This window comes from Trichomycterus rosablanca, chromosome 15, assembly GCF_030014385.1.
Source record: "Trichomycterus rosablanca isolate fTriRos1 chromosome 15, fTriRos1.hap1, whole genome shotgun sequence".
In the NCBI taxonomy this organism is placed as follows: Eukaryota; Metazoa; Chordata; class Actinopteri; order Siluriformes; family Trichomycteridae; genus Trichomycterus; species Trichomycterus rosablanca.
Genome location: NC_086002.1, coordinates 20,326,444 through 20,350,640, shown reverse-complemented (window position 1 = coordinate 20,350,640; position 24,197 = coordinate 20,326,444). Strand labels below are relative to the sequence as shown.

The 24,197-nt window shown below is 37.9% G+C and overlaps 2 protein-coding genes and 8 non-coding genes across 10 annotated transcripts; 5 read left to right on the top strand and 5 right to left on the bottom strand.

Annotated features, from left to right (window-relative positions):
• Positions 1-1,537: 1,537 nt before the first annotated feature.
• LOC134329747 (5S ribosomal RNA) lies at positions 1,538-1,656 on the top strand. The gene has a single exon (XR_010014965.1). It is a non-coding gene; the product is annotated as a 5S ribosomal RNA (ribosomal RNA).
• Positions 1,657-2,927: 1,271 nt separating this feature from the next.
• Positions 2,928-3,000, top strand: trnam-cau (transfer RNA methionine (anticodon CAU)). Its single transcript has one exon. It is a non-coding gene; the product is annotated as a tRNA-Met (tRNA).
• An 814-nt stretch (positions 3,001-3,814) lies between these two features.
• trnam-cau (transfer RNA methionine (anticodon CAU)) lies at positions 3,815-3,888 on the bottom strand. Its single transcript has one exon. It is a non-coding gene; the product is annotated as a tRNA-Met (tRNA).
• Positions 3,889-8,119: 4,231 nt separating this feature from the next.
• LOC134329734 (5S ribosomal RNA) lies at positions 8,120-8,238 on the top strand. The gene has a single exon (XR_010014955.1). It is a non-coding gene; the product is annotated as a 5S ribosomal RNA (ribosomal RNA).
• Positions 8,239-9,131: 893 nt separating this feature from the next.
• On the top strand, positions 9,132-9,205 carry trnan-guu (transfer RNA asparagine (anticodon GUU)). Its single transcript has one exon. It is a non-coding gene; the product is annotated as a tRNA-Asn (tRNA).
• A 195-nt stretch (positions 9,206-9,400) lies between these two features.
• On the bottom strand, positions 9,401-9,473 carry trnak-cuu (transfer RNA lysine (anticodon CUU)). Its single transcript has one exon. It is a non-coding gene; the product is annotated as a tRNA-Lys (tRNA).
• A 687-nt stretch (positions 9,474-10,160) lies between these two features.
• On the top strand, positions 10,161-10,234 carry trnai-aau (transfer RNA isoleucine (anticodon AAU)). The gene has a single exon. It is a non-coding gene; the product is annotated as a tRNA-Ile (tRNA).
• Positions 10,235-15,114: 4,880 nt separating this feature from the next.
• Positions 15,115-15,188, bottom strand: trnan-guu (transfer RNA asparagine (anticodon GUU)). Its single transcript has one exon. It is a non-coding gene; the product is annotated as a tRNA-Asn (tRNA).
• Positions 15,189-18,922: 3,734 nt separating this feature from the next.
• LOC134329007 (histone H2B-like) lies at positions 18,923-19,319 on the bottom strand. Its single transcript, XM_063010248.1, has one exon. The coding sequence runs from the start codon at positions 19,317-19,319 to the stop codon at positions 18,945-18,947; it is 375 nt and encodes a 124-aa protein (XP_062866318.1). The 3' UTR covers positions 18,923-18,944.
• Positions 19,320-20,048: 729 nt separating this feature from the next.
• LOC134329098 (histone H4) lies at positions 20,049-21,011 on the bottom strand. Its single transcript, XM_063010344.1, has 2 exons — positions 21,002-21,011; positions 20,049-20,365 (listed from the first exon to the last, which is right to left on the bottom strand). Exon 2 carries the CDS (start codon positions 20,358-20,360, stop codon positions 20,049-20,051), a length of 312 nt encoding a protein of 103 aa, XP_062866414.1. The 5' UTR covers positions 20,361-20,365; positions 21,002-21,011.
• Between the last annotated feature and the right edge of the window lie 3,186 nt (positions 21,012-24,197).

The following is a 24,197-nucleotide window of genomic DNA, read 5'->3' as shown; positions in this document are numbered from 1 at the left end:
TAAACAACGTGAACAGAAATGAACACCCAACTGTTCACATAAGTGATTAAACAACGTGAACAGAAATAAACACCCAACTGTTCACATAAGTGATTAAACAACGTGAACAGAAATGAACACCCAACTGTTCACATCAGTGATAAAATAGGGCAGTGATAGCTCAGTGTTTAAGGTACTGGATTAGTAAACAGAAGGTTGCCGGTTCAAGCCCCGCCTCCACCAAGTGGCCCCTGCTGGATCCCTGAGCAAGACCCTTAACCCTTAACCCTCAATTGCTCATCGTGTTCAGATCATTGTGTAAGTCGCTTTGGATAAAAGCGTCTGTTAAATGCTGAAAATGTAAATAAAATATTACAGACGGAAATCTTCATCAATGACTAACTAATAAGAAATGATTCACGTTCCACCAAGCAAAGCACTGCATATGCTAACTTTTAGCCATAGTTTGAATATTTCATACTGAGAATTTCTTTTAAATATTCTTCTGTTGGACCTCTTTGGCTTCTTGGCTCACAAGAGCCAAGGTGTTACTCATTTGAGAGTCGTTGCCCCACCCTGCCAGGTGTGAACTGGGGTTAAACTGACTAGGAGGGCTTTATGGGTGCTTTATGGGTGGCTGACCAATTGGTGTGAAGTCTCTTTGTTTCAGGGATGAAGCAGTGTTTGTCTAAAGGTGACTAAAGGTGTTGCTGGGTCTGAAATGCACCAGGGTCAGGGATGGACTGGTCATCGGGAGGGTCGGGATCGAGTTTCCCGGTGGGTCGAAAAAGCGTAAAGGAGGTGCAGAATAAAGCCCGTGATGAAAAATAAAAAACAGAAAAAGCTGCAAGCAGATGCAGGAAAGTGCAGGAAACTGGACAACCTGTTTGGCAGTGAGGAACTACAGCACAGGCAAAGAGCAAAGAAGGTGAGTTAGAGTTCAGAGCCTCTGCTTCGTTAGTAACGCCGTTTAGGAAGAGACTGTGGGCCCATCTCAAATGTCGCCTATGCCCTACTTAGGGTACTTCCTAACAGTACAAACCATTTCTTTCAGCAGTCACTGAATGATTAATAAGTAGTTATCTAAGCTACTGTTGGATATCAGGGACTTTAAACCAGCTGTTTTAAGGACGATTTTTGCAAAAGTTCTATGATGTCATGTCCAACATAGTGCACTACATAGGGCGGTGGATAAAATTTGAGATGGTACCATTAGTCTCTGCTCTTCAGAGAAAGTAAACACTATCTTGTCCTAGGTTGAAGTGCAAAAGCATGAACACCACCGTCTATAAATACATGAACTGCGAGCTTGATTAGTTTATAAAGGCTCCCCCGTCCCAAGTGTTCTCGTAAGATGTTGCAGGCATGAAATGAGCAGTTGAGGTGAAAAGGGGTTCAGCAGCTGTGTGGTGTGTGTTGTTCTTGTTGTGTTTTGCCACTATCGAATGCATTTTAAAACGGGGCGTTTTGAATAAAAGAAAAATAAAGACTAAACCTCGCGAAGTGAAAGGCTGAACGATGGACGACTAGAAAAGTGAAGCTATTTGTAGGGTCTCTTGCTTACAACCATACCACCCTGAGAACGCCCGATCTCGTCCGATCTCGGAAGCTAAGCAGGGTCAGGACTGGTTAGTACTTGGATGGGAGACCGCCTGGGAATACCAGGTGCTGGAAGCTTCTCCTCACACATCTTTACTTCAACCTCCTGCCAAAGGAGCCGAACATTTTCTTTTTTCTTCATCATCATCAAAGCAATACGTGAAGAAAAAGGCCAGCTGACACTTTCATTCTGAGTAAAACACTTATCCATCCTGCCTGTATGATATTGGAAAAAACTGACATTGTGATTTTTCTTTTCCCTGCGATATACAGTATATTGCAATATAAAAAGAAAGTGCAAAAATTTTCACCACATTATTAATAATATCTTACTCTAAATAAAGGGCTCATCTGTGAAAAAGGGTGGTGCCTACAAGGGATACAAAAGATTATGACAAGCTACATCTTTGTACTGGGTTGAAACTGAGCGTTAAACTAAGAAAGCTTCAATATCACATAAGGGAATTAACAGGATTGACAAAATTGGTCATTTATTATTTTATATCAAAACCTCTTCAAGTAGTACACCTAATACACCTGTTCAAAATCCGAGATGCCTTAGTTACTAAGCTCACTACTGAGGCATCTTAATATTTCAATGTTATTTTTACTTAAGAACGAGTGAGAATCGGAAGCGTCCCTAGTGATGAAGGCAATCCCAGAATTCATTGCGGCATATCTTCTCTCACAGAAAAATAAACATGGCTGACGGTGCGGACAGGAAGTTATTTTTTAAACGTAAATAAATAATTATTGATTTTTAACGAGTGTTTTTATTTGCAAGTTTGGGCTTGTCAGCAAATGAAACAGTTTTCTGTACATGAATCGAGATGTTATATTGACATGTTAGTGCCGTCCCACCTCATTCCATTGTTTTTAATGGCAAGATGCTAAATGCTAAACGTGAAACCTGATGGAATCGCTAACTAGCTCACTAGGTTTTTGAACACACTTGTAGATATGTCATGGAAAATGAGAAGGTGTGAATTTTAGTTCAAGCAGCAAAAAAGTTGTAGCATGATATATCGTGCACCCCTATTTGATTCTCATCCAGTTGATGCTTACATTTAGGTCATGAGTTCGATCCTCACATGGGGCAAGGACCTTGATGTACCAGTTTAGTTACTGTGCCTGATCTAAGCCCAGTTAGCAGACTGGTTTCATGTCATTTAGTGACTTTCATCAGCACTGTAAATAGAACAGGTAGTGACCATACACTTACAGTCAGAAGGGTGTAAGTTTGATTCTCAACCAGTTTTTGATGCTTACATTTAGATTCTGCTTTTCAATATTGTGCCTAAACTACAACTACAAAAACTGCCAGATTCAGTCTAGCCCTGTTGCTGTCAGCCTCGTTAGCGCAGTAGGTAGCGCGTCAGTCTCATAATCTGAAGGTCGTGAGTTCGATCCTCACACGGGGCAAGGCCTCATTTAGTCACTGTGCCTAATCCAAGCCCAGTTAGCAGACTGGTTTTATGTCATTTAGTGACTTTCATCATAAATAGAACAGGTAGTAAACATTCATTTACAGTCAGAAGGGTGTGAGTTTGATTCTCATCCAGTTTTTGATGCTTAGATTTAGATTCTGATCTAAGCCCAGTTTGCAGATGGGTTTCATGTTAAAGATAACTTTCCCCGTGATAAAATCATAGCAGTAGTGCACGGTCTCTGGTGCCTTATTGCTTTACTATCTAATTTGTTTATGGTTACAGCACCTTTTCATGTAGAGTTGTAGAAATTTAGTTTTTACAGGATCCAGTGAAATTTTCTATATTAGTAATTTAAGTGGCTTGTCTTATCTAAGTGCAGCGTTTCATAAGAATGTCAGATTTTGGGGTTAAAATGTCTCCGTCAGCAAACTGGCTAAATGAAAACTTTCTAGATTAGCAGTGATTAGACGTGCTGAGGCATAGTTATGGTAACAAACCGCAAATTAAAGAAACAGTGGCCACATTTCATGTCAGTCACGCTGACCTGTTTGAATGAGGAATGATGTACCAGCGTGTACTGTGTGATCGACGTAGTGTGCACCCCTGATCTAGACTCTCTATCAGAATGAATACTGCCAACCTGAAAGCAGTTTGCTTATTATTCACCGTAAAAAAAAGATTCTGATGTTAAAGCATTGGTTTTGTACTTCATTTCTCCGCCCGTCAGACTTGGCTCTCCTGTCATGCCCCTCACTTTGAAAAACACTGGATTAGGCACAGTAACTAAACTGATCCCTCAACTGCCTTGGCCCGTGTGAGGATCAAACTCACAACCTTCAGATTATGAGACTGATGCGCTTACCTACTGCGCTAACGAGGCTGACAGCAACACGTCTAGACTGAATCTGACAGTTTTTGTAGTTGTAGTTTGGGCACAATGTTGAAGAGCAGAATCTGAATGTGAGCATCACGAACTGGATGAGAATCAAACTCACACCCTTCTGACTGTAAGTGTATGGTCACTACCTGTTCTATTTACAGTGAGACATCTGATGATAATATTGAAAAGCAGAATCTAAATGTAAGCATCAAGAACTGGATGATAATCAAACTAGGGCTGGGCGATTTTCACGATTAATTTGGTTCATTTGCATGAACGTTTTCACACGATGTTAGAAATGAGACAATCACGATTGTTTACATACTTTATATTTTAATTAAAATACCAACATGTCACGAGGCAGAAAGTGACCAGACGCTCATGGAATTTAAATCAGGGAAAGTTTAATATTAAAAGGGCAAAACAGTGTACAAAATCAGGTTTAATCTAAAACCAGATAGACTAAAACAGTTAAAAGAAGTCAACAAGTGTCGGTAACGGTTAGATTAAGAAAAAAAAGAGCACAAACAGAAGAGTTTAATTAAGATTCACTGAATCAAACACAGCCGAACTGAATCAAAATTCCGGAGCTGATGAGCGTGATCAAGATTGGCTGACCGGGACATGTGATAGTCACGTGACAGCCCGTGGGAGCATGGGAATTGTAGTCCATATTGTTAGAAGCAGAACGTGCCCCCTCCATCCACCCCCCAGTCACAAGAGGACGAAACCAAAGCTGAGCTGAGTGATTACTTGATGCTAGTGTTGTGCAATACTGCAAAATTTGGTATCGATCCGATACCAAGTAAATACAGGGCCAGTATCGCCGATATCAATCCGATACTGATACTTTTTAATAATTAAGGTAGATGCATCATTAAATTGCTAGATCTGAATGAATTTTCATGACCTTTATGTGTATATTCGTAATACATTTTTTTCTAAGTAGCTGCTCTCAGAAGGGTTGTAAATAAATTCAGTTGTTTAAAGCGTTCCAATTTCTTGTTTCTGGTGCTTTACTCTCTCACAACGTTACCATCATGGAGTATCACCACTCATAGTTGTGTTGTGTGTAGTGACCGAATATACGTATGTTTCCTTGTTGATTTAAAATAAAAAAATGATGCTATTCTTTTTACATTTATAAGCACAAAGTCAAAAGAAAAGAGCTCTCATTCACCAAAACACGGAATAAGAGCCTCACTACATGCTCTGATTCATTTGCCTAGGGTGCGCAAAGTGCATAAGGTGCATCTATACTTATAGTTTACACTATTATTTCCATAAAATCTAAAAACTAAAATAAAAAGAAAAACTAAAGTATTGATCCCATCACACTAGTATCGATCCGATACCAATACCAACGTTGGTATCGATAATATCGAGAAATAAGGAGCACAAACACGATCGGCAAAACGAGACACAAACAGAAGAGTTTAATAGGCTCTATGCACGCAAGCTCTGTGATGCGTTTCCGTTTAGTGTTAGTCGGGCAGTCTAGCTTCCGGTTTGTTCTAAACACCGGCAAGTTTCTAAACACAACGTGTCGTATAGCGGCGAATATATAGAGTTTGAGTTCTAAAATTAGTAAGAAGGTTTTGCCTTTTCAAAAACAAGATCGGGGTGGATCGGAACATTCTCAGGGTTCATGTTGAACGCTGCATCCTGCGGGTAAAAGAGCATAAGTTGTACGACACAGTGATCGCTATGTCCATTTCTGGGAGCATAAATCAGCTGTTTACTGTATCGTGAGGTTGGACCAGTTGTCAATGGATGGAGCTAAACATTCGTTTTTGTCTGCAATTTTTTTAAAGAACGTGCACATTTAAATATTGTAAATATATATTATAGTTTATACTCTTTCTGTTTTTAAACAAAAGCATAAAAAGCCAACAAAAGCCTCTTCATTATGTAAACATACCTTTTATATGTAAACTTTCTATCTACATTATTTTATCAGTTCTACAATTACAGACTGTAGTTCATTTGTTTCTTTCTATACTGTGTTAGACTCCTTTCTGTTCTTGATGACCAGCACCACCACAGAGCAGGTATTATTTAGGTGGTGGATGATTCTCAGCACTGCAGTGACGCTGACATAGTGGTGGTGTGTTAGTGTGTGTTGTGCTGGTATGAGTGGATCAGACACAGCAGTGCTGCTGGAGTTTTTAAATACCATGTCCTATACTCACTGTCCACTCTATTAGACACTCCTACCTAGTTGTTCCACCTTGTAGATGTAAAGTCAGAGACGATCGCTCATCTATTGCTGCTTTTTTTAGTTGGTCATCTTCTAGACCTTCATCAGTGGTCACAGGACACTGCCCACGGGGCGCTGTTGGTTGGATATTTTTGGTTGGTGGACGATTCTCAGTCCAGCACTGACTGAGGTGTTTAAAAACTCCAGCAGCACTGCTGTATCTGATCCACTCAAACCAGCACAACACACACTAACATACCACCACCATGTCAGTGTCACTGCAGTGCTGAGAATGATCCACCACCTAAGTAATACCTGCTTTGTGGAAGTCCTGACCATTAAAGAACAGAGTGAAAGGGGCTAACAAAGCATGTAGAGAACCAGATAGACTACAGTCAGTAATTGTTGAACTACAAAGTGCTTCTACATTGAGTGTGTAAAACAGTTTTTGCTGTTTCTCACGTTTTGTGAATCTGGCAGTTGTTTAGCATTCATTTCATGATGAATAGACCACTTGAATGGTGTTAAAAAGACTTGAAATAAAATCTTTTTACATTTAACTTAAAATGGATTTTTTTTTTATATGGATTTGCTACCCCATTGCTGCCAGCTTGACACTGATAAATTCTGTAATGACTTTAAGTCTTGATAACCTGCTATAATAAACATACGAATAAAAAAATATTAAAGTTCCTCCTCGCATTTACAACAAATATGTTTTTTTGGAGAAAGACATGTTAATACTGTAACATCTAATTAATCAATTGACAGGAAAATGTATGATGGTCTGACATAACATTTGATAATGAATAAAAGATAACTTATTGATATATTGGCAAACAAAACTTTTTTACACTTTATCAAAAGATTGAGGGTAAATTGCTAATATATTCATTCAGATATGTTAAGTTTGTTTTATGTTTTATTAGGATTTTAACATCATGTTTTACACTTTGGTTACATTCACGACAGAAACGCTATTTACTCATTACACAAGATTCATCAGTTCAAGTTTTAATATCAAACAGTCATGGACAATTTAGTATCTCCAATTTACCTCACTTGCACATCTATGGACTGTGGGAGGAAACCGAAGCATCCGGAGGAAATCCACACAGATACAGGGAGAACATGCAAACTCCACATAGAAAGAACCCCGACCGCTCCACCTGGGAATTGAACACACACACATACATTACATATATATATACTGGTCGGTTAGCTCAGTTGGTTAGAGTGTGATGCTAATGACGCCAATGTCGTGGGTTTGATCCCCGTATGGGCCACACACCCCTTAATGATTAATGGTAGCATGGCTGAGAGAGAGTCAGGTGAGCATGTTCTGTGTTTCAGGACTTTCTAACCTGAGTAATTTGATCTCTGAAAGTGAGAATATCACCCTGTTTTTCTGGCTTCATTTCACCTAATGAACGTGGCATGACCTTTATAAATGCTTACAATCAATTTTGAAAATGGCAAAAATAAATAAATAAAAACAGAACTGCTGTGTAATTTAGTGAATTCTTGCACTGCACATGGCAGAAGACTAAAAGAAATGTAGACCGTGTAGAATAAAAGTATTAGGAAAGTATGAGGTTAAAAGCATCAGCTTTTATTTATTCTTAAATCATAACAGTTGACCAGATAAAACCTGAAATATCAGTGGAATAAGAATCAGTGTAAATGTAAGAAACTCTGCGTCTGTTTTATTGGCATTTTATTGAGCAAAACTCATGAGAGTTTAACAAGACGTGGCGCTTTTAAAGATGTGAATCTTTCCTTCTGACATTATTATTTCATTATTATTTATTATTTTTTTAATTAATATTAACATAAAGAGTAAAACCCTAACAAGACCACTATTTATCAATAAACACAATTCATTAGCTGTCCTTTTAAGATGTGTGTTTACATAAACAACACCTGACATATAATGAACCTAAACAATGTTAAGGTTTTAATCACTTACCTATTTTTAGAAAGGCTAAACGAAGGACGTCTATAAGAAGGATCTTGTTTACAGCGTCTCTCTCTTACAGCCACACCACCCTGAGAACATCCGATCTCGTCCGATCTCGGAAGCTAAACAGGGTCGGGCCTGGTTAGTACTTGGATGGGAGACCGCCTGGGAATACCAGGTGCTGGAAGCTTTTATCCACACACACCCACCTTCACTCCAAACCTCCTGTTACACACTGACCCAGCGGCTTTTTCTTCATCAAAGCTACACAATGACACAAAGATCAGCTCAAACTTTCATTCTTACTACAGTAAAACACATTCAACTGACTTTTAAAGTGAAGTTCAACATGTTGTACAGACATCGTCTCCATCTAGTGCTGCTAGAAATAAATTACAGCTTGTTGCTTGGGTACAGATTTTATAATATATAAAAATTAAAGAGTGTTTATGGCTCTTTTGTCCAAAGTGTTTTTGTAACGTGTTGTAGACCTGCAATGGCGACTGTTTTTGGTATACAGGAAAGAAAAGGCCGAATGCAGGTGAAAAAGTGCTATATGGCAACCCAGCACTGTATAAATATTGGACAGAACACATGATGGGTTATTTTACCTTGTTGGGTTGTGCAGTTTAACCATTGTGCTGAGCTGTGAGGTTCTTTTTACCATGGGTCAACTATGTAACTTTACTTTATTTAAATGAAAGGTTTACATTGCTGTGTTCAGGATTTCCTCTTTAGTGATATTTAATGTTAATATCTGTTCTGATCTAAATGCTGCTGCCTTTGACCTTTAAAACTGAGTAATTTCTGAGATCATTAAAATAAGTGAAATGTTTATTTTGTAATTTGGTTTTATATTATTTGTACAAACATTTGTTTTATGCAACTTTAAACCTGTAATAATAGATGAAAAATTTAAATGTGTCTTTATTTGCTTTAATTAAGCTAAAGTTTTTAACAGGGACAAAAATGACAGTTTGTGTAGCAGGTCTGGACACGTAAGTAAAATGTTATACTGTTTATTAGCATGAAGTAAACATTAGCAAGTCATGTGACACCGTCATGTGTAAGAGCTATGCGCGTGTCTCTGTGGCGCAATCGGTTAGCGCGTTCGGCTGTTAACCGAAAGGTTGGTGGTTCGAGTCCACCCAGGGACGAGTGTCTTTTATTGCACAACCTGCCTGTTGATCAAACGGATATGAGACACAACAACAATGTGTAGTCCAACAGAATAGTGGAAATAAGTAACTGAAAACATCCAGTAAACAACAGTCCTACAAGCACAAATATCCACCTGATAAGTCACTGGAGACCGGCTGTTTTGGTTTCTGTAGATGTTAAATGAAGATACTCGCCCAACGTGGGGCTCGAACCCACGACCCTGAGATTAAGAGTCTCATGCTCTACCGACTGAGCTAGCCGGGCTTATGCAGCAGGTCAGAACAGACAGCTCATCGGTCAGACCATCAGAGAGATGTAGGTTTAATTCACTAACATCACGACCAGATTAAGAACTAATTTACAGTTTACAAACAAACACAATTCAGAATAAACAACAGAAACAGACACAGACTTACTGTCACTTTTAAACTACTGTACTACACAATTACTGAACCCGCTCCATTATGCTTTACACCTCAGTGTATATTATCTGGAAACAGATGCTCTTCATATAGAAATATACTTTACATTTGCTTGTAAATTAAAATATCAATTCAGGTTGTTTTTAGTTCAATTGAAAAAATATTAACAGTAGCTCAACGTCCTAAAACCCAGAATCTACATGTATAAATCCTACATTCATTCCACAAAGTTCACAAACTACATGATTTAATGAGTGAAAACTTGATGTTTGGAGCCTCTCTGGTGTGCAGGCTGGTACTGTGTATCAGCACTACTTACTGTGTGCAGGACCTGAGTCGTATCTGCTCCACTCACTGGTTGGTGACATTAAACTCAGTCAAGAACTTTAAGAAATATATAGTTTAGATAATTCACACATATAAGAACCCACAAAACCTGTTAGATGTGTATTAAGAAAGTCTGTTTCAGCTGTTGAATTGGGTCAGTGTAGAATTATGTACAAGGATCTAAAGAGAGAATAGATGTACTGGCCGGTTAGCTCAGTTGGTTAGAGCGTGGTGCTAATAACGCCAAGGTCGCGGGTTCGATCCCCGTACGGGCCACACCCACCTTTGGACTTAAACTAATAAACAAGTAATCCTTCTCTAACTAGCAGGTCCTATTAACCTGGACTTCAAACATTGTCTCTGACAGTGTGAGATTTTTTTTTACTGCCCCTCTCATTCAGGTCAGAAACATGCCATTATCTCAATTTACCAAACTTAATGACTCTTCTGTAAATGGTTTAATGTGCACACTGCTGCTACTGGCTTGTTTTTCTTTTCTACAATGTAAGTTCAGACCTTCAGGTTCATGTTATTTGAGATCTCTACATAGATTTCTTCCTCACGTACAGAAAGACGCAGTTCAGTTTGAGAAGCACAGCGTGAGAGCGAGTGAGTCTGCGCGTTCAAATGAATCAAACGAGTCGATTCCTTAATCCGGTTCTTTAAGTTAAACGACAGGAATAGACTCGAAAGAGTCGACTCACTAATTTGATTGTACTCAGCAATGAGCAGTTGGAAGCTAAGGGAGTCGATTCTTTTTGATAAAGTCAACATTTCATGTTATACACACTACTTAAAAGAGTCGGATCACTATCGTTAGCTGTCCTTTAAAAATACAAAAACAAACCATCTCATCTAACAAAATAGAATAAAATAATGTATAACAGTTTAATGATGCACCATACATACAGTGAAGCAAAAATAACATTCAAAGCTCAACAACATAAAAATACATCAAATCACCTAAATATTACCTACATAACACATACAGCAAAAACATGTGAACGTGAAAGCATGTGTATGTGTGTGTGTGTGTATGTGTGTGTGTGTGTGTGTGCATGCTTATGAATATTAATAGAATAGATACGTATAGATACAAGAAGTGATATAAACACACATTAACTCCTCGGCAATAGAGAGATACAGATGTGCTAGTGGAGATTTATTAATGCTTAAGCTGCTAAGCATTAACCATCATAAGAAGAACAAGAAGCTGCTGTGTTTGTACTGTAGATCCTCATCTGTAAGTAAAATATGTATTTAATTATAACCCTTATATTTCATTATAACTACATTCTAATTCATAATAAAACTAGAGTTCATAATAAAACATCACTGTGAGGATTTGAGGAGCTTTAACTCCACTTTTATTTAAACACACAAACTATTAGCTGCTCCGCTAACTGTTAGCATCACACATGATTCAGTACTGATGAACCGATTCATTTGAACCGATTTACCAAAATGAATCGATTGATTAGAACCGAGTTTCTTCATGATTAAATCTCACATTTTTATATAAACACGTGATATTTTTAAACTTTGTTTATAGTTGAACTTTGTTTACAGTTGAACTTTGTTTACAGTTGAACTTTGTTTATAGTTGAACTTTGTTTACAGTTGAACTTTGTTTACAGTTGAACTTTGTTTACAGGTGAACTTTGTTTATACTGGAACTTTGTTTATAGTAGAACTTAGTTTAACTTTGTTTACAGGTGGTTTTGTAGACTTTTGTAGTCACAGTCAGCTGAAAAGTGTAAGCGAGCGTCTTTAATTGTGTACTTAATTATCACTGCGCCATCTACACTAAATGTTTTACTGTGTGTCTAAACCATGTATTACGGTACCTGGGGGGTATTCCAGAAAGCGGGTTTAACAAACTTCTAACTTAAACCTGAACTCCGAGTTGACTTATCTCACCGTGTCATAGCCGGAGTTTTCTGTTCCAGTAAAGCGGTTCAGGGTTAGATTACTCAATTCTGAGTAGATTAAACCCGGCAGAAGCGCGTTCACGGTTAACTATAAACAGGCATTCTCAATGGAGTGGTGATAAATGGTTGCATGTGCAGATCATGAAAATGTTTTAATGTTATATACACTGTATATATATATATAACATTCCATCCATAATGTTATAATTAATGTTATAACAAGCCTTTTTATTAATATTGTGATTATTGTGATTAATAATGTTGCAGCTGCCCCTTGTGGCAACTGTCCCCACTCTCCCCGAATTGACTGACTGTGACAAAAACGGAAAGGTTTGCGAATAAATCCATCCGGAAATGACTAAACTAAGTTTAGTGACTCGTTCCTGACTAAGATCTCTTCGAATAATTAGCGCGTCGGGATCCACTGGATCCTGGAGTAAAGAACACGCCGGGTTTACATGAGGAAAGTGCGAGTAACCCCGGGTTAGGTTTAAGTTAACCTGCCAGCGAGCAGGTTAGCTTCAGAGCGTAAGTTGCTATAGTAACTGACACAGGCTCTCTTTAATCTCGGTTTCTGGAACGGAAAACCCCGAGTTTTCCTTAATTCTGAGTTAACTTACCCGGTTTAATCACTTAACCTGCTTTCTGGAATACCCCCCAGGTACCGTAATACATGGTTTAGACGCGTAGTAAAACATTTAGTGTAGATGGCGCAGTGATAATTAAGTACACAATTAAAGACGCTCGCTTACACTTTTCAGCTGACTGTGACTACAAAAGTCTACAAAACCACCTGTAAACAAAGTTCAACTGTAAACAAAGTTCACCTGTAAACAAAGTTCAACTGTAAACAAGGTTCAACTGTAAACAAAGTTCAACAGTAAACAAAGTTCACCTGTAAACAAAGTTCACCTGTAAACAAAGTTCAACTGTAAACAAAGTTCAACTGTAAACAAAGTTCAACTGTAAACAAGGTTCAACTGTAAACAAAGTTCAACAGTAAACAAAGTTCACCTGTAAACAAAGTTCACCTGTAAACACAGTTCCAGTATAAACAAAGTTCAACTATAAACAAAGTTTAAAAATATCACGTGTTTATATAAAAATGTGAGATTTAATCATGAAGAAACTCAATCAGTTCCTCTCAATTCATTCATTTAGATGGATCGGTTCAAATGAATCGGTTCATCAGTACTGAATCATGTGTGATGCTAACAGGTAGCGGAGCAGCTAATAGTTTGTGTGTTTAAATGAAAGTGGAGTTAAATCTCAAATCCTCACAGTGATGTTTTATTATGAACTCTAGTTTCATCAGGAATTAGAATGTAGTTATAATGAAATATAAGGGTTATAATTAAATACATATTTTACTTACAGATGAGGATCTACAGTACAAACACAGCAGCTTCTTGTTCTTATGATGATTAATGGCGGATGGCAGAATAACTTAGGACGCACCAGCGTCACCAACTGGACTGGAGTTGAACAGCAGCTCAGCAATAATAAATCTCCACTAGCACATCTGTATCTCTCCATTGCCGAGGAGTTAATGTGTGTTTATATCACTTCATGTATCTATACGTATCTATTCTATTAATATTCATAATAGAACTGTACTCAACTGTATTCATAAGCATGCACACACACACACATGCTTCCACGTTCACATGTTTTTGCTGTATGTGTTATTTAGGTAATATTTAGGTGATTTGATGTATTTTTATGTTGTTGAGCTTTGAATGTTATTTTTGCTTCACTGTATGTATGGTGCATCATTAAACTGTTATACATTATTTTATTCTATTTTGTTAGATGAGATGGTTTCTCTCTGTATTTTTAAATGACAGCTAACGATAGTGATCCGACTATTTTAAGTATTGTGTATAACATATAAAACGTTGACTTCATCAAAAAGAATTGTGCTCATTGCTGAGTACAATCAAATTAGTGAATCGACTCTTTCGAATTTGTTCCTGTCGTTTGACTTAAAGAACCGGATTAAGGAATCGACTCGTTTGATTCATTTGAACGCGCAGACTCACTCGCTCTCCCGCTGTGCGCTTCTCAAACTGAACTGCGTCTTTCTGTTCATGAGGAAGAAATCTATGTAGAGATCTCAAATAACATGAACCTGAAGGTCTGAACTTACATTGTAGAAAAGAAAAACAAGCCAGTAGCAGCAGTGTGCACATTAAACCATTTACAGAAGGGTCATTAAGTTTGGTAAATTGTAATAATGGCATGTTTCTGACCTGAATGAGAGGGGCAGTAAAAATATCTCACAGTGTCAGAGACAATGTTTGAAGTCCAGGTTAATAGGACCTGCTAGTTAGAGAAGGATCACTTGTTTATTAGTTTAAGTCCAAAAGTGGGTGTGGCCCGTACGGGGATCGAACCCACGACCTTGGAGTTATTAGCACCACGCTCTAATCAACTGAGCTAACCGGCCAGTACATCTATACTCTCTTTAGATCCTTGTACATAATTCTACACTGACCCAATTCAACAGCTGAAACAGACTTTCTTAATACACATCTAAGAGGTTTTGTGGGTTCTTATATGTGTGAACCATCTAAACTATATATTTCTTAAAGTTCTTGACTGAGTTTAATGTCACCAACCAGTGAGTGGAGCAGATACGACTCAGGTCCTGCACACAGTAAGTAGTGCTGATACACAGTACCAGCCTGCACACCAGAGGGGCTCCAAACATCAAGTTTTCACTCATTAAATCATGTTGAGCTACTGTTAATATTTTTACTAAAAACAACCTGAATTGATGTTTTAATTTACAAGCAAATGTAAAACATATTTATATATGAAGAGCATCTGTTTCCAGATAATATACACTGAGGTGTAAAGCATAATGGAGCGGGTTCAGTAATTGTGTAGTAGTTTAAAGGCGACAGTAAGTCTGTGTCTGTTTCTGTTACTTATTCTGAATTGTGTTTGTTTGTAAACTGTGAATTAGTTCTTAATCTGGTCATGATGTTCTTAATCTCAGGGTCGTGGGTTCGAGCCCCACGTTGGGCGAGTATCTTCATTTAACATCTACAGAAACCAGAACAGCCGGTCTCTGGTGACATATCAGGTGGATATTTGTGCTTGTAGGACTGTTGTTTACTGGATGTTTTCAGTTACTTATTTGCACTATTCTGTGGGACTACACATTGTTGTGTCTCATATCCGTTTGATCAACAGGCAGGTTGTGCAATAAAAGACACTCGTCCCTGGGTGGACTCGAACCACCAACCTTTCGGTTAACAGCCGAACGCGCTAACCGATTGCGCCACAGAGACACGCGCATAGCTCTTACACATGAGTGAACACACGAGTCACATGACTTGCTAATGTTTACTTCATGCTTATAAACAGTATAACATTTTATTTATACAGTGCTGGGTTGCCATATAGCACTTTTTCACCTACTTTCGGCCTTTTCTTTCCTGTATACCAAAAACAGTCGCCATTGCAGGTCTTCAACACGTTACAAAAACACTTGGGACAGAAGAGCCATAAACACTCTTTAATTTTTATATATTATAAAATCTGTACCCAAGCAACAAGCTGTAATTTATTTCTAGCAGCACTAGATGGAGACGATGTACAACATTTTGAACTTCACTTTAAAAGTCAGTTGAATGTGTTTTACTGTAGTAAGAATGAAAGTTTGAGCTGATCTTTGTGTCATTGTGTAGCTTTGATGAAGAAAAAGTCGCTGGGTCAGTGTGTAACAGGAGGTTTGGAGTGACGGTGTGTGTGTGTGTAGATAAAAGCTTCCAGCACCTGGTATTCCCAGGCGGTCTCCCATCCAAGTACTAACCAGGCCCGACTCCTATATTAAAAATAGTTTGACTTTATTATATTAAATTACATCTGAGTTTAATTGATTTATCCCTTATATGCACTTGTTATGGATTAATTGATCTTAACTATAAATAATATAAATAATACAAAAATAAAAGCAGTAACTATAAAACAAGGTTTGTAGGTTGTGAGGAACATTAATATGTGTTTATAAAAAATAGTTTGACATGATTCCTCAATATATTAAAAGACGTTAATGGATTTATTTCTCTGTAATAAGTGCAGATGAAATGTTTTCTACGTTTTTCTGTTTTATGACGCTCCATAACGCGTTAGCTGAAGTTGGCGCTTGATCAGAGGTTTCATTTTAATCTTTCTTTAAATAAATACATTTAATCTTAAAATTATTATAAAATAGTTTTTGTAGTATGTAGCCTACTTTCATCTGTGTAAGCATTCGTTAAATAAGTAGGTGTTAGGACAGTGGTAAAGTTAGTTTTATATTGGACATTCGACTTTCTTTCGGCTCATTCTCGGCTAATAAACATCCAAAATTTAATATACATTCATATTCTGTCTTTTCAATGCTTTAGCAATACTGTAAGTACTACAACAGTCACACTAATTAAGCTCTTTGAATAAAATAGAAAGAGAAAAAACAGATATAGAGATAAAGATTTTTTTTTATTGTTGTATGGTTATTCATAATTTATATATATACAGTGTATCACAAAAGTGAGTACACCCCTCACATTTCTGCAAATATTTCATTATATCTTTTCATGGGACAACACTATAGAAATAAAACTTGGATATAACTTAGAGTAGTCAGTGTACAACTTGTATAGCCGTGTAGATTTACTGTCTTCTGAAAATAACTCAACACACAGCCATTAATGTCTAAATAGCTGGCAACATAAGTGAGTACACCCCACAGTAAACATGTCCAAATTGTGCCCAAATGTGTCGTTGTCCCTCCCTGGTGTCATGTGTCAAGGTCCCAGGTGTAAATGGGGAGCAGGGCTGTTAAATTTGGTGTTTTGGGTACAATTTTCTCAACATGGCACCTCATGGCAAAGAACTCTCTGAGGATGTGAGAAATAGAATTGTTGCTCTCCACAAAGATGGCCTGGGCTATAAGAAGATTGCTAACACCCTGAAACTGAGCTACAGCATGGTGGCCAAGGTCATACAGCGGTTTTCCAGGACATGTTCCACTCGGAACAGGCTTCGCCAAGGTCGACCAAAGAAGTTGAGTCCACGTGTTCGGCGTCATATCCAGAGGTTGGCTTTAAAAAATAGACACATGAGTGCTGCCAGCATTGCTGCAGAGGTTGAAGACGTGGGAGGTCAGCCTGTCAGTGCTCAGACCATACGCCGCACACTGCATCAACTCGGTCTGCATGGTCGTCATCCCAGAAGGAAGCTGACGCACAAGAAAGCCAGAAAACAGTCCAAGAACATGGATTACTGGAATGCCCTGTGGTCTGACAAGACCAATATGAACTTGTTTGGCTCAGATGGTGTCCAGCATGTGTGGCGGCGCCCTGGTGAGAAGTACCAAGACAACCGTATCTTGACTGTAGGCAAGATACGGTTGTCTTGGTACTTCTCAACAAGAAGCCTGAAACATATATATATATATATTACATACATATAGTAGTACTTTATATTAGTAGTAGTGGGGTTTTTTTTCTCTGCTGTTGTATTTGTTCTTGTTTTAGGCCAGCAATCCTGTGATTATTTTATTCTTGCTCTTCTTCTTCTCTTATTATGACATTATCAGCATCATCACTAAACATGGACATATAGTCCAATGACAATTTGTTACACATGAGGCACAACAAAACAGATAGTTTAATATCTGCAAATGATACGTAAAGACTAAAAGCCATCAGTATAAGCTGCGCGGCATTGTGTCTAAATAAAACAATTGAACAACGCTTGCTCTATGTCAGAATGCATATAAATGGAGCCACTTAATGTTGTTTAATGATAATAGTTGACCATTACACTGTCAGCTTAATCAAAACTTAAATCCTAACAATAATAACGGGACGATGTTTTAAGTGAATCCAGAGCGGTAGAGAGAACAGAGTGGCGACACTCCCATAGGGAACCGTTGTACATTTTCATCCCATAGAGCCACATTCATTTCCACTACTTAGCAAACATTTTCAGTGATTTCATAACAAATCTTTAGTTATTTAATCCGCAGCAGATCATAAAATTAAATAAGAAATATTTAAGCACCACTTTTCAGTTTAAGCACCACAAACATGACATGAGGTAATATTTGTGATGGTCATCCTGATGACCTGTATGAATCTCATGAATAACTGATGACACTTGTACCTTAATTACTAAAATAATTAATATATTGCTCCTGCATTAAGGCATACATTAGCAGTGGTGGACAGTAACTAAGTAAATGTAACTAGTTGGGTGAGTTTTTACTTTAACTCCACCACATTTGGTGGTGAAATGTTTTACTTTTTTCTCCACTACATTCTGAACAATCTTTGATTCCTTTTGGTTTATGTGTGAATAAAAATATAACATTGTCAAAATAAAGGAAACGTGAAGCGATCGCACCAATCAGTGTTTTGTTCTTATGATAATTTTAATAAACATTAGTGTCAGATTAATGAATGACACTCGAGTCTTTTCACCTAAAAGTTGATTAATTAAGAGTCTTGTTACAGAAATGATCATGAAACATTAGAGCCATAATAAATCATGCTACTTTTACTTTCATACTTAAGTACATTTGAAGGTAAATACTTTAGTACTTTTACTCAAGTGGAGGTAAAGAGTATTTTTACTATTACTGGAGTAATATTTTACCTTGGATATCTCTACTTTAACTACATGGTTTGTGTACCTTGTCCACCACTTACATTAGACAAAATGAACTTGTGCATATTCATAATGAATTCATTCATGTATTACATTTAGGAATCAATTATTAATCACTCATGAAATAAGAGATGAATGAAGCTCTCATGTACCTGCACTATAATGTTTCTGGCTAACGCTCGCTCCGTGGCAGTCAGGGCCCAAAAACAGTAATATATTAATTAAAAAATAAAAGACAAAGAGTCAAGTATTACAAACATGGGAAACTATCTAGATAAAGGTGGTATAACATATTCAGATCTAATATTTAAAAAAAGAAAATTCTCTTAACTAGATAAGATGGGTGGCTCTTAAAAGAACCGTTGGTTTGCCAGAGCGACTAAGGCGCTTTACTTGGAGCTGGTGTACTTGGTGACGGCCTTGGTACCCTCGGACACGGCGTGCTTGGCCAGCTCACCGGGAAGCAGCAGGCGCACGGCGGTCTGGATCTCCCTGGAGGTAATGGTGGAGCGCTTGTTGTAGTGAGCCAGACGAGAGGACTCACCAGCGATACGCTCGAAAATGTCGTTGACGAAGGAGTTCATGATGCCCATAGCCTTGGAGGAGATCCCGGTATCAGGGTGGACCTGTTTCAGGACCTTGTACACGTAGATAGCGTAGCTCTCCTTCCTGGACTTTCTGCGCTTCTTACCTCCTTTGCCGGCGGTCTTGGGGACGGTTTTCTTGGAGCCCTTCTTGGGCGCGGCCTTCGCTGGTTCAGGCATGATGCTGCTGTTTCCTCTAGAGCAAACTGCAAGTGTATGTAGATGCTTTACACGCCCGCTTTATTAACCCTGCATGCTGAGTAAGCCAAGATGGAACACGTAACTCTGATTGGTCCAAGGTCCTGGGTTTCTATTGGACAGACAACATACCGTTCCACGCCCCCTTCTGCCCCATTCACTAGAATCTGTTCTTTGTTGTCTGTTCCCGCTTAATCTGAGGTCGATACATGTTTTAAAACCGAATTTAAAAGATTCAATAGCAATATTTTATTAAATTTTATATATAAATATATAGATAGGATAGATAGATATTTTTCTGTTTGTTTTTTAAGCGAGGCATTTGGGCACAATGTTTTACTGTATTTTACACAGAGATCGTGTTAATGATTGTAGTGTAATCTACAGTATGGCTGTACATTGGTAGTCTGCAAACACGCCGTATGAAAGCTAAACAAGATCGGATAGTAAACGTAATACTAAAACTATTAATGATAACGCCAGGTTTTTATGGCTACACAAAAAAATGCATCAGTAAATGTGTTATTATTTTTTACTTATAATGATGCTTTCAAGCTTTTGGGGCTAAACAAGTGATTTGCAAATCTACGCATCAGTGAACGTATTACTACTAATAACAATATTAATAATAAAAAAGGAGAACTTTATCTTTTGTAGAAAATATGTGTGGCTCTTAAAAGAGCCGTTGTGTTAGCATGGAGGTCTGAACGTTTAACCCCCGAATCCGTACAGGGTGCGTCCCTGGCGTTTCAGAGCGTACACCACGTCCATTGCGGTGACGGTCTTTCTCTTGGCGTGCTCGGTGTAGGTGACGGCATCACGGATGACGTTCTCAAGGAAAACCTTGAGCACACCGCGGGTCTCCTCGTAGATCAAGCCGGAAATACGCTTCACACCGCCACGGCGAGCCAAACGGCGGATGGCGGGTTTAGTAATACCTTGGATGTTATCACGGAGAACTTTGCGGTGACGCTTAGCGCCTCCTTTTCCAAGACCTTTGCCGCCTTTTCCTCTTCCGGACATCTTTACTACTCTCGTCGAGATGATGCGAGTCAATGCAGGACGAGCGTTCACAGCGAGCCTGTTATTTCTCTCTACCGGACCTAGTTGAAGACAATGGGGCGGAGTTAAGCAGCGACCGCCCACTGTGACCGCAGCTGCTCGGAGTAGGCCTCATCAGAGCGGTAGAGAGAACAGAGTGGCGACACTCCCATAGGGAACCGTTGGAAAGGGGGCGGGACATTTTTTCTGCGCAGCTTCCGGGTTGTGGAGCTCTGTATAGTTCCAAACATCCCATAGAGCCCCATTCATTTCCACTACTTATCAAACATTTTTAGCTGTTTGTTGCTTTGTTTTAAAAAAATTATGAATTTAATGTCATTAATATACTTAATACTGTTATTGTTTAGCATTTGCTCAGCACTAAATGTTACATGTTTATCTTAATTAATAGGTATAACCCAATTTAGCTTAGTCAGTTAAGCTTAATTAATGACACACGAGTCTTTTCACCTAAAATGAGTTGATTAATCAAGAGTCTTGTTACAGAAATGATCATAAAACATTAGAACCACAATAAATCATTATACTTTTACTTTCATACTTAAGTACATTTGAAGGTAAATTTAGTTTAGTACTTTAGTGGAGGTAAAGAGTATTTTTACTTTTACTACTACTTTTACTGGAGTAATATGTTACCTTGGATATCTCTACTTTAACTCAACTACATGGTTTGTGTACCTTGTCCACCACTTACATTAGACAAAATGAACTAGTGCATATATTCATAATGAATTCATTAATGTATTACATGTAGGAATCAATTATTAATCACTCATGAAATAAGAGATGAATGAATGCTTTTTCATGTACCTGCACTATAATGTTTTTGGTACGGTAATGTGTTTATCAATCTGTTCATTCAGTGCAGGTAAACCTTATGAATCCAGCACATGACTTAGTGTTTAGCCAAAATGATTATTATTATGAATCCTCAGGAAAGTGAAGGGAGATTAGTTTATGCAAAAAACAAAACATAAAAAACTTTAATGTCTATACTGTATATTGTCTCTACTACTTAATGATATCGCATTATGTAATGTATGCTAATATAATGTACTGTGTGTTAACAAGAACGACCTATTAACAAATCATTATAAACATCAATCTTCCACTTTATGGTTGCAGTAAGATGCAGTAAATGTAAACGCAGTTGAAAATACCCAGAAATTGTACAAATGTTTATTATTTGCCGTTTAATATTTCATTTACTGCTGACTGTCCCATTTGAGAACATGACAGCGCCGGGTTTGTTTGGAACTATTGAGGGTTACATGAACCACGTGACCGCGTAGCGGCGAGATCAAGGAGTGTCGCAACTCTCTCTATCTACGGCTCTGGGCCTCATGTAAAGCGCATAACTTAGTACCTCCACTGTTTTTCCCCCACAGTAAATCGGTCCACAATCGATGTGATGTATTCCACATGACATATTTTTCTGTAACTAATGTTCAATGTTAAGAATTTTTTTTTCTAAACATGTTGTGCCAAAAGAAAGAAAGACAAACAAAGAAACAACCCTGAACCCTATTACAATGTACTACTGTATAATCGCCATGTTTGTCGCATTTTTTAATATTGTACAATTAGGTGGGACAAATTGCCATTAGAGACATGACAATGTAGCCCAAAAAAAAAACATATTAGGAATACGGAAAGACAGTGTGGGAGAATACAGCAGTGTATGATCAACAACTCATATTAATTCATATCAGTACAGTTGTAGTGAATATTGAATTTTAAACACAAAGCTTTAGAAACCTTTCAGTGCTTGTGAAAGTAGCATTAGAGACACGTTATGATAAAAACAAAGATCTAAAACACCTGCAGCAGTGTAGGAGGAGGTGTAGGGTAAATAAAACATGATGGTAAAATTGTGTTGGAATGTGTAACATATAAATGGACAACGCCAGTGTTTGTTGCTAGCTTTTGCAGGTGTGTGTGTGTGTGTGTGAGAGAGAGAGAGTTTAAAAAAAAAAGTAAAATAGGTGGAAATTATCAGCATTTAGAAGACGCCTTTATCCAAAGCGACTTACATTACAGTATACAGTCTGAGCAGTTGAGGGTTAAGAGCCTTGCTCAAGGGCCCAACAGTGATAACGTAGCAGTGGTGGGGCTTGAACCAGTGACCCTCTGGTCACTGGCCTAGTACCTTAACCACTATGCTACAGCAGGCCCTGGATATGTGTCACCTGGACTGCTAGAGCCATAGATGTTTTGTTAAAGTGGGTGTTAGGGTCATGAATGAGTGAATAACTAAATAAATACATAAACAATGAATACATTAAACAAATAAATACATACAAAATATGTAAAGCAGTGTTTGGATTTGTCTGTGCTGAACAACACTGATGCAAGTCTTTATAAGTGACATCTGTGTTAAAAATGTGTTTGTATATTTCACTGTATTGTGAGAAATGGGACGTTATAAGTCATATTCTGCTAAAGCATAACGTTTCATAAACATATTTCAAAGTCAGACACATCTTGATTAAAGTGAAAGTGATCTTAGCTGTGTATCAATAAAATCCAAATAAGTGAAAGAAGACATTTTATGTTTCAGTGTTAGCTGTGTTAAAACCATTTCTGAGTTTTAAAAAGAATTATTTAAAAAAGTGCATCTTAATAAGTGAGATGTATCAGATAAAAAACTTAAAATAGACTTGAATCTGTTGTGTAAGTGTAGGAGCCATGTGTTGTTTTAGAAATAAGTCAGTGTGTGTGAACTCAAATTAATTAATGAATTTATTTATTTTTATTTTTTATGGGGGGTGGTGGACTGGGTTTTTTTTTATTTCCCTCTCAGTTTATGATTTAGGTGTGTGCGAGTGTATCCAGCTTCACCGTAATGTGTTCGCAAACAGAGCTGTAAGTGCAAAAGATAGAAACTGTGATTTCTTAACAAGACACGGGCGTCTATTTATTTACTGAAGTCAGAAGTAAAGCTGTTTAGGGTTTACAATTTAAATCCCCATTACGGTACTAAACACAGAGAGAAATACAAGAATGTGAACAATGCACAACATTCAGGTGTGAAGCTTTGCTAGCTCAAATACAAAAGCAACAAGGTCTTTTTATAGTGCTTTATGTACTTTCTGGAAATCACAAAGTTGCTCTTGACTGCTTCAAAGAACTGAAAAACAGCAAATGAAGTCATTAAGTTCCAAAAGTTATAGAAATAAGATTTTGTGTATTGTTAATGTGAAAACCTACACTTTTTATGCTCACCTGTTTTCGTGAAAGTAAATTAAGTAACCTAATTTGGGTTAGATACATGTTGGGGTTATATTAGTTTGGGTTAGATACATGTTGGGGTTATCATAGTTTAGGTTAGAAATAACTTGGGGTTATCCTAATTAGGGTTAGAAGGAGGTTGGGCTTAAATTGGACTCAACAGATATCATCTGTGCTGCCTAGGAACACAAGGTGCACCTGGAGCTGATGAACCACACCTGGGTCCTCATGCCTTCAGATCAGGTAGCGAGAACAATGAGTTCCAGCCTGAGTGTGAGTACCAGCCGGAGAACCTGCGAACGGAGACAAAAACCCGTCAGAAATGGGAGTCGGCGCTGCGGGACTCAGAGGACAAAGATTAGGGTTACACACACACAGTACAAAATACAGACTGTGTACACCGTGCAACACCAACGCCACTAAATTCTCCTAAAAATTTTTATATTACATGAAAATACATAAAAATATACATACATAAAAGAAAACACACACATACACACATAAACACACAGATTTAGTTCGTGTTTTCACATTTTGGCCACGAGATGGAAGAAACGCTCCACTAAT